The 11139-nt window shown below is 35.9% G+C and overlaps 1 protein-coding gene across 2 annotated transcripts; it reads right to left on the reverse strand.

Moving 5' to 3' along the window:
- Positions 1 to 1395: 1395 nt before the first annotated feature.
- Positions 1396 to 9091, reverse strand: LOC137721512 (WAT1-related protein At2g39510). Of its 2 annotated transcripts, XM_068460608.2 has the most exons (7): positions 8810 to 9090; positions 8643 to 8705; positions 8374 to 8490; positions 7986 to 8223; positions 3410 to 3571; positions 2074 to 2225; positions 1396 to 1714 (listed from the first exon to the last, which is right to left on the reverse strand). In XM_068460608.2, exons 1-7 carry the CDS (start codon positions 9007 to 9009, stop codon positions 1594 to 1596), a joined length of 1053 nt encoding a protein of 350 aa, XP_068316709.2. In that variant the 5' UTR covers positions 9010 to 9090; the 3' UTR covers positions 1396 to 1593. The 2 variants fall into 2 exon arrangements, with proteins under 2 accessions (XP_068316709.2, XP_088551111.1); XM_088694985.1 differs by lacking the exons at positions 1396 to 1714; positions 2074 to 2225; positions 3410 to 3571 and adding an exon at positions 6933 to 7364 and having other exon boundaries at positions 8810 to 9091.
- Between the last annotated feature and the right edge of the window lie 2048 nt (positions 9092 to 11139).

Raw genomic sequence — 11139 nt, forward strand, 5'->3', positions numbered from 1 at the left:
AAACATTGTTAGTGGGGAAGAAAGGTTAACTGCACCGAGCAATTTATGGAAACCAGGTCAGAGATTTAGTTGGTTTTTATTCTTTCCAACGTATAATAATAATAATAGTAGACAAAGAAGCTGTACAAGCATAGTACTAGTGAGTAGTGGTGATCTACAAACATTTTACCTGATTAAAACTAAATTATTTCATGATTAGGCTGATTATTGGCCGGTAGCTGGAAAATGAGTCCTGTGAAAACGACCCTTTAGCAACAACCCAACACCCCCACACCACCACCCCAACCCCCCCCCCCCCCCCCACCCCCCGGGGCGGCGGCGCGAAAAAAGAAAAAGGATTTCAACCCTTCAAATATGAAAATCCGAGAAATTAGAAGTAGAGGAAGTAGGAAGTCGGATCAAATAAGCTCCTAGTTGATGTGATCCTTATTTTTTTGATATTTGATTATTGATTACTAGGGAATCTCACACTTTATTTATTGTTTGTGTGTTAGTAAACGCACGAGAAAGTAAAGAAGTGAAATGATCAATTTTCATACTCATGTTTTCCTAAACGCATGGACCTTAAGAATCAAAATCATTCCAATTCCTATATTTTGTTAAAAAACATGCCCTAAGTTTCCTATACACCTGTTCCATAATCAATTAAACTACTTATTATCTTCTATGGTTTTGATCGTCTCACACTAACTACTAGCTAAACTTTGGTAAAGTTAACTTGTAAGTTGTAAATATGTGATGAGGATTAATTCGATCGACTTTTCGAGGCAATACTACGTAGAATCCGTAGAATCCCTAGGAGCTTGGATTGGAGTAACCCCTCACAATTTTGGCAATTAAAATAGGTCTTGTGCTTTGCTAGTTGAAGAGTGCAAGCAAACACCAATGCACTTGCTAGTCGTCTCAAATCAACTATCATCATTAGTATTAGTTAAGTCATTTAAAAAAGTTGTCATTTAACTTTTGAGGACATTTGCTGGAAGCATGTCTTTAGGGAAGCCAATTTTCTAGCGGATGCTATAACTAGTGTCGGTTATTCGGTTGCTGATTTTCATGTTTGTGATAGAACTCTTCCTTTGGTGGCCTGTCAGGCCTTCCTATTTGACTGTACCGAAACTGGTACTAACGTTTATTGTTGTACATTTTAGTGCATTTGCAGCGCCTATTTAAGAAGTTGAGACTAATCTATGTCAGGAGCCCTTTGGTTCCAGCATTGCTAACAATTCACTTCAGCATGACTTGACCTACTCATTGAAAAAATCTATTAATTCTGTGTTTATCTCTTGTCAAGTGAAAATTGATATTACTGATTCTTTGGTAATATCGGTATTAAATTGCAAGCTTTACATCAAATAACCATGGACTCAATCATGCATATATTGGGCTTGATACATATATATAGGATGTAACATTATACTAAATTAACTTTTGGCTTAGCATGGACTTTGTTACAGATTGAAAATTCAAATTCCAAGTTGTTATTATAGAGTATTTTGCTCTTCTTCCTTAAGATAAATATATAAGCTTCTTATTAGTAACATCAATGGCCACATATATCTGAAGTCAGTGTCATGCCTATGAATGTAGTATTTGTTAAATAGTCGTAGCCAATTCCATGTTATCATTTTTTTCTAACTCAGATGGAAGTTGATCCTTGCTTTTCCCCCATAGAACCATATAAAGGCCAATCACAATGACTATTGCTCCAATAACTCTGTAAAAATACAAATTTGCTTTGTTAACTCCACATTTTTTTTCTGTAGGAAAATATGCACAACTAAACAAGTTATAAACTTTTAATCTTCGAATAAAGAAACACTTTTAATAGTTTAAAACCGCAGGGACAATAACCAGCAAAAAAGGAGCACCACATGCGATTTACATATGACTTAATTATTGTATGTTTAGTGTCCCTTGATTCTATTGTTTGTTAGAAAGTTTGTAATAATGCAGTTCCATTTGTACATATTTCATTTTCCCATTTTATTCTTCTTTATTTTGTATTTTTGTTTTGAAAAAGCTAAATAAATGCAAGGTGCTCCTAGTAGAAAAGAGAGATTGATGCCAAATTACCTTCCCAGGTACATGATCTCAGCTAAAATGAAGGAGCTCATAACGGCTACAATAATCATGATTAGGGGACTAAAAGAAGTCACAAAAACAGGTCCTCTTTCCTTCATTACTATTCCCTGAATGTAATAAGCGATCCCTGAACACATTATTCCCTGCATCAAAAGATCTTCAGGCTGTAATATATAAACTAGTAAAGTATATGTATGTATGTATGTATGTATGTGTGTGTGTACTAATTAATAAAACACTCATTGTCAACCAAAATCCTATGAAATTATCAATTTAACCCTCTAATTAAAACAGAACATGAATAAGAAATATGGGGCAGAAATGTAATTTCACACAACCAAATTTTGCTCTGTTTTTTTTTTTTTAAAGCCTCACCAACATGTGATCCTAACATATATCTATTTAAAAAATAAAAATTTTCCCACTCCCACATTTTCTATTACTCCCTTCCTCTCTCTTCTATTTCAAAAACAAAAATAAAAAATTAACGATCCAGACCACATTGAACTTTATAAAAATGGGGATTAGTTGTGGGGTCCAAACCACATCAAACTTTAACGATCTAGACCGTCTATTTTTTAAGTTACCCTTATAGATCATCCTTGCAAAATATTAGCCAAATCAGAAATATTTAAGACATCTAATTGGGTTCAAAAAAATTAACGAATATTTTGTTACAAATTATCTTGATAATTACATAGGCAAATGATTCGGATTGAATTGAATTTTTGCAAGGATGATCTATGAGTCGAGACTTATAAAATAGATGGTTTGAATTATTAAAGTTCAATGTGAAGTGGGTACCATACCTATCCCTATTTTTTTGAAAAAATGGGGATCCCTTTGCATATATATATATATATATATATATGTATGTATGTATGTATGTATGTATGTGTGTATATATATATGTATGTATGTGTGTATATATGTGTGTGTGTGTGTGTGTGTGTGTGTGTGTGTGTGTGTGTGTGTGTGTGTGTGTATGTATGTATGTGTGTGTGTGTGTGTATCTATATATATATATGTATGTATGTATGTATGTGTGTGTATATATATATATGTATGTATGTATGTGTGTGTGTGTGTGTATATATATATATGTATGTATGTATATGAGTGTGCGTGTGCGAGTATGTATTTATACATATATATATATATATATATATATATATATGCGTGCGAGTGTGTGTGTGTGTGTGTGTGTGTGTGTGTATGTATATGTATGTATATGTGTGTGTGTGTGCGCATGTGTGTGCGCGCGAGTGTGTAGTCTGCAACAATATTTTTTATCAGAAAGCTTAGGATTAAATTTTGAAGTTCTTACAGAATAAACAGTAGCTAACAACTTAGAATCGAAGTGTATGGACCAAGCTGTAGGGTTATTCCATTCGAAAGCTAAGGCCACCGCAGAGCCTTGAACTGTGCCCACCAAGCATATCCAAGCTGTTAAGGAGAGCTCAGTAGGGTATGACTTTAGTGTAATCGCCTACAAAAGCCTTGATTAGTATTGTTAAGCTATATCCCCTGATCAATATTGTACTTGTAATCTTTGTAAAGAAAGGAAGAACAGCAAAAAGTTTCACAGAGAGAGAAAGAGAGAAAGAATGAAGAAGAACAATCTTGACTCTTAGTGAAGAAGTAATACATGAGGTTAGACTTACTTAGTCTTCAACAATACAAGTACATCAACTAACTGATTCTCTAAAATTGTAACAAGTGTCTCAATCATAATAACTACACACGTACTCTAACAAGTGTCTCAATCATAATATACTCTAACAAGTATGACATTGAGAGTGATAATTATGTATTAGCATAGTTACTTATGTCAATTGTCACACCCCGATCCCGACAAATGTCCAGGATCAACGCGAGACGTCATCAAATAATCGTATATCTATCATACCCCGCTTTCGGGATACGGGTCAAACACAACTCACGATCCAAAAGCATAGTAATTTTTTGTATACTTTATGGCTGCATCTAACCTCCTCGTTAGACTACCTACGTACCCTAAGTAAGGATCAAGTCATTCGTAGTTCGTCATTCACTACAATTCAACATATATCACAATCTGTTCAAGCCGAAAGGCATAACATTCCTCAATCAATTATTAGAACTTGGCAAGCATGAAATTACTAGACTCAAGGCTACATAAGAACCCACATGACAATCAAGATTTCCAATTCATCCATCATATAAATAACTATGTTTCAACATAAAATCGCAATTCATAACATGTAATATATCAAAGAATCAACAAAGCACAATATTATTCTCTAGTCACATTGATCAACTAATCTAATCGTATTAATAACAATCATATCCAACATCATTCCACAATCACTTCAATTAATCAGTCCCAAGAATCAGAGATGCACTATATTAACATTTAACTACATTAATCAGTCAAAAAGATCAAATATCAATGCATGAAATTTAATAAAGGAATTCTACATAATTCTCTGCCTGGATTCCAAGTAATAACATGATAATTCTAATTTATACACATAACGACTAATGTGAGCAATTCCTACTCACTCGAATCTAAGGTCAAACTAACTTTATGGAAATGAGCAAGAGTAGGAATTCCGGACCACTCAACGGAATCTCACCGAACTATAATCGCCTATCGGAATGTACCAAGTACAACTAATCCTCATCACCCTTAGAATGCGTATGGTCCCCCAACACGGATATACCAAGCAGAACCATATGCATAGTCTAATAACATAGGTAATGATCACCCAACGCAAATATACCAAGTATGATCACCCCTAACAGTCATCCAACGCGAATATACTAAGCAGGACTATATCATATAGCTCTAGGTAGTAATCACCCAATGCTGATATACTAAGCATGATCACTCCTAAAATGCGTATGGTCCCCCAACGCAGATATACCAAGCAGAACCATAGCATAATTTCATCGTGCAGGTAGTGATCACCCAACGCGGATATACCAAGCATGATCACCCCTAAAATACATATGGTCCCCCAACACGGATATACTAAGCAGGACCATCCATGTACCACTGCTATATGGTGCAGTAAATTCAACACACCGCCTACCCATACCTTAACCCCTATGAGTTGCAACATAGTCACCTGTACCATCAATTTCTCATGGCCACCAACAAATATGTCACACAAGCATATAAGTTCTACATAATACATCTAATAGGATTTTAGGATCACATTGTCATAACATTTATCATACTTATCATTCACATTAGGCTTTTTAGCCAAAATGGTCATTGAGATTTGCATAACACATCACTTTGGTCCCTGAGATTGAAAATCAATAGAAATGGTCCCGAAGATTGTCCACCATCCATTACTTTGGTCCTTCCATTAAAAACTCTGTTAAGTGTCCAGGAGCTCTGGCCGAAAGTTTGGGCAATTTTCAAAGCTTCGTAACTCAATCGTTTCTTAACCAAATTCGACTCATAATATATCAAAATGAAGATAGAAAAGTGTAGAACAAGATTATACCTATTTGGAAGCCCAATAGTTTCTGGAGATGGCCAGAAAATAGCCTGAAAGGTGACTAGTTCGTGGAAAAATTGGAAAACACGCCAAAAACTGGGTAAACTTTAAACGTTCATAACTTCTTCAATAATCAACGAAATCGAGTGATTTAATAAATGAAAATCATACTTCTCGATGAGATAAAGAGAATAGTACCTTTCTTGAAGGCTAAATCATTGTGGTTTGGCAGGAAAATGGCTCGAAAGTGGTTGTCTTGGTCTCAAGTTAGCCACTTTCAAGCCGTTTTTAGGCCAAACCACAACAATTTAGCCATATCGAAAGGTACCATTCTCTTTGTCTCATTGAGAAGTATGATTTTTGTTTTTAAATCACTCAATTTTGTTGAGTATTGAAGAAGTTATGAATGTTTAAAGTTTACCCAATTTCGGGCGAGTTTTCCAGTTTTTCCGCTGACCAGTCACCTTTCGGGCTATTTTTCGGTCATCTCCGGCAATCGTTGGGCTTCCAAATAGGTATAATCTTGTTCTAAACTTTCCTATCTTCATTTTGATATATTATGGGTCGAATTTGATTAAGAGACAATTGAGTTACGAAGCTTTGAAAATTGCATAAACTTCCGGCCAAGAGCTTCGGAACACTTAACGGAGTTTTTAACATAAGAACCAAAATAATGGATGGTGGACAATCGCAGGGACCATTTCTATTGATTTTCAATCTCAGGGACCAAGGTGATGTGTTATGCAAATCTCAGAGACTATTTTGGCTAAAAAGCCTTCACATTATTAAGAAGACAAATAAACACATATACATCACAATATGACGTCTCATACACATAAACCGATGTATATATAATCTGGGATAACTCACTAACCAATAAATGCTCACTAAGCCCTACATAGTCTCTAGTAATACTTGTTTTTAATATTAAAGATCAATTCGTAGCATATTAGCCAAAACTAAAGTCTCTGTCAAAGGTGGGGTCCACAACCTTATACAAGTCAATTTAGAACATCCGCCCATGGATTTCTGATTCGTAACTTCCCAAGGGCCTTATTTATCTTCTAGAACAATATTCTAAAATTTTGGAACGATCCAACGGTCTGATCTCCGCCAATTGCTAGAATTAGGTTGCTATCAACGCTTGGTTTTACAAACTTAGAAATTCAATTTGGAAAGATCCGTACGTCGGATTTCCAATCCGTTAGTTCATATGGTCCTCAAATATTACGTATTATAACATATCAAGGTTTGGTGACAACCCAACGGTCGGGACATCATTTCATATAATGTCCAAGTGGCGGTCTCTAACAAAACTATAGTCATACGACGAGATTTCATCAATTGAATGTCACATATGAAATCAGGGTATCCAAATCACTCACCGGAAAATTTAACTATTTCCAAAAATTACTAAATTTTACATAAATGAAGATCTTAATGCGTAGAGCAAGTTTTATACCTGTGACCAAGTCCAATTTGGTCGGAAAAGGCCCCAAATTGGCTTGCACCCGTTGGAAACCCTAGAATGGGTGAGCTTCGATTCTCCTTACTCGGTGTTCCGATGCCCCTACCACTAGTTGGGTCTTGTTCCTGGGTCCAATGGGAGTTGATTAATGGTGGTGGTGGGTGGTGTAACTCGCCGGAACGACGAGATTGCTGTTGAGTACCTCTGGTGCTCCGGTGAAGTTCCTCGTGATTTTGGACCCAAAACCCTTCGATCTTGGGCGAGAATGGTAAAGGGGAGGTTGTGGAAGAGGTTGCAGGTGGTGGATGAGTGAGTTTGGCCTAAAAAAATGGCAGAAATGGTCGGAAACCACTTTGGGTCGAACAGGTTGGGTGCTTGAGTCTGGGTCAACGGGAAAGGGAGGTCTTTTCTCTCCCTTCCTAATTGATCCCTCTTCACTAATTTCTGATTGGTCCTTAAACAATAGGCTGATTGGGACTCTTTCCCACAAGGTGGGAGTTTAATTAATTTCTAGTCTAAAATTTAATAAAAGAAAGAAAACGATTTTGGACGTCCATATCTTTTCAGTTGTAATCCCGATTCGCAAACGGCTTTCGCCTATGCGCTCATGGTTTGGAGATCTATTCGAAAACATTAATTGTGACCTCAAAAGGTCAACGAATTTTAAAGAATCAATTTCCAAACTTCAAACTTTGTAACTAGTTAATTAAAATCTAAAGTCAAATAAATTAATATAAATTTTCAAAAAATAATATAAAATTTCAATAATACATATAGATTTCACATCAATAGTCGTGGTTTGTTACTTGTATGTTACTCCAAGTAAAGATACCAACTCTCAATCTACTTATACTTTTTTCTAATGTTGAAAGATATTTCAAGTTCGAATCTTGAGAATTTCAGTTGATTAAAAAAAATTGCATTAAACTTTAGAGACTTACTAGGAGAGTGACGAAACCAGCCCAGCAGAAACATCCCGCTGCAACCATGATAGCTCCCTTTATATGATCTTGATGATCTGTGGAAACTGTAGATTCGTGATGGGGATTTCTTCTTGTCCACGGAAAATTCAACATGGGTCCATTAATTAGAGTCAGAAGCATGGCTCCTCCCACCGTCACTAGGGTCCCCAATATTTTTGCCTGGCTATGTAGGCTTCTCAAATTAATCTTCTCAAGCCTAACATTAATACCAGACAAATTAAATAATTCCACATTTTCCTGAACCATGCAAACAAATTAGGGCAATATATACAGTAGGAATATACATATATATATGATATACGGTGTGTTGTGTGTGTGTGTGTGTGTGTGTGTTAATTAAATATACCTGAAAACCCAAGCCATTACGAATGCAAAAGCAGGAAGGACATTGTACAGAGCAGATGTAAAAGTTGCTGTTGTAAGCTTCATCCCGGTATAGGTCAAGTTCTGGTCCAGTACAGGCCTAATAATAATTAAGAGTGAGATCATCACTTGATTAGTTTGATTTTCCAATATGTTTAAAAAGAAAAACAGTACTATATAATTAAAACATAATTTTTTTCAAACTCAGAAATAAGCTGAAAAATATGTGACTTAGTGGTCACGGTACTTAACTCTAAGAGGCCAAGCAAAACAATCTTATAAAAAATAGATAAGGTCATCTTTGGCCTTACTCTCCTGCAATAGAATAACTTCAGTGGATTAGTTTTCTTCATCTCTGAACATTTCAAATGCAAAAATGATTACGACATACAGAAAAGGAGGGTGACAGGGAGACGCACCTATCGAAGATAAAGGCGAAAGGAGCTATAAAAACAGTGGCCACGGCGTGCCGATAGGCTACGAAGACCTGCGGGCTCATCCCACGGTTTAGAGCAAACTTTGAAATTATGAACAAACCTGCGTACCCAAATTGCAAGAAGGTGACAGCCATGAACGGCATCAGCCGAGTGAGCATCTGAGCCGTGGAGCACTTAGACATGCTGATCTTGTTCCAAAACTAGTTACAAGTGTCTGGTGTGAAACGTTAGCTAGTGAGTGATGATCAGGGATGAGAAAAAAAATGGAGAAGCAGCAGCAGTTACTTATAGGCATAGTAAATTATGTGCATCTCAATCTTGGTATTCTTAGGATTCCACGATAAGGTGTGCTAAACGGTAACATTCTGTGAAGAGAACCCATATTTCACCAAATTCAGCATCAAAACCTGTAGTACATCTTTTCAACACATCGAATATTATCCTTTGTTATCATATTATATGATTCATATCTTAGTAAGCAAGCAGTAATTAAATCATTGCTCCAAGTGATTAAGTCAAAATTTGGCTTAAACGTACGTGACTGGCATATCACAAAAGTGTATTGAGAGTAAGAGGTGCTGAAAATGGAATTAACTTTAATTCCAGACTAGAGTTAGGTCTTAGTGGTAGTTGTCTCCACTTGTTAGAGGATGTATATATCATGTTCACTACATTTAGAATACTTAATATATATTTATGATGAGTTTGATACATAATCATTATAGGCTCTATCTTGATAGTATAGTTTTGTTGTAGAAGTGTTTTCACGTTATAAAAGTATCTTATGTCCCATTTTTTTGTCAAAAACAAATTATATTCTTAATCTTTCTTCTTCTTTTTTCTATTAGCTTGATCTTTCTTGATTAGTAGCAGGCTCATTGCTGTAATGACTTCAATGATGAGAGACCTTACCCTGCTATGGGGTAAGATGCGAGATTCAAATTACAATTAGTTAGGTGAAAATGAATAAGATTACTTCTGACGTTTGCACACTACAATATGCATCGTTAGCAAATTCTTACATAGTTGGTGAATTTTCGAGCCTAACACGTGAACAACACAACGGGATGACGTGGAGCATATGTAACCGTTTGGTTTTACACGTGGAACAACCTAGCTCTGATATCATGAAGAAAGTTGGGGTTCCACCATAAAACTAATTGGCAATATGAGGAGTAGCCCAACTTCTTATAAGCTCATGCAAGGTCCCTCCTCCAATCAATATGAGACTCATTCCCAACAATTTTGCTCTTCCTAGTCCTTTAGATATTTTTCTTTGTGGATAGTATTTATTCGATCATGTTACTCTCCTATTCTCTCCATATTTTGAGGGATCTCATGGATGCATATGTAGTTGGAGAATAATTTATTGTCCAAAATGGAGCACAATGTCTTAATCAAGCCATCATTTTCATTATTACCTATGCCGAGATGGAAAACCGAACCGAATCCTTCCGAACCCAAAGGAACTGAGCTTACTCATCAAATTATTCGAGTCATTAAAATTTTATCCAATTGCTACAAAACAGGAGCCTTCTAAAAGTTATAATAATTGTAGCTGTTGGATTAAATTTCAATAATCCGGATCATTTGATCATTGAGCTCAATTCTTTTGGGTCCGATGAGAATCCGGTTCCGGAAAACAGGGATGAATCCCATCACTGCCAGACTACCCGAATCAGATATCGGATTTGACAATTGCTCCCTTGTTTTGAAGTAGTGACCATGTAATCTGATTCTCCTCCATTATTCACGATCGAGCTTAGAACTCCATTTTTAATTATAATTGAAAAAAGATAAAAAACTTTACTTAAAAAATGCATTTGTTTTTCAACATATGTTATGTAATTAATTAACATATGCTTCTTTACTTAAAAAATAGATAAAAAAAAAGCTTCTTAATTTCATTCTGGCCAAAATCCAATCGTGGAGCTTAGGGAAAAGGATCCGGCGGATCTCGGGAATCCCGTGATCGTGATCATTCATCGTATATCGTATAAATAGTATTTAACAAAAACTGATCGCACGATATACGATGAACGGTCACGATCACAGAATTCTCGAGATCCCCAGAAAAAGGATCCGACAAGAATCCTTTTCCGGAGCTTAGGAGCTAAGTGCGAGAAATTAGTGGCAAATTTCTTGCACTAGATTAAGCTTCATTAAATAGCTAAATACATATGCCGTGCCTCTCATAGTTCCACATTTGCATTTTCCGTGTGCAATTTAATGATTAAAAGTTTAAAACCCTAATTCTGAAGATTCGTGCGTATTAAGCACTGCTTTTGGCTTGTGCTTTCCTTTCTTCCTTA

This window comes from Pyrus communis, chromosome 1 (assembly GCF_041283825.1).
Source record: "Pyrus communis isolate YQ-2024b chromosome 1, ASM4128382v1, whole genome shotgun sequence".
Taxonomy (NCBI): domain Eukaryota; kingdom Viridiplantae; phylum Streptophyta; class Magnoliopsida; order Rosales; family Rosaceae; genus Pyrus; species Pyrus communis.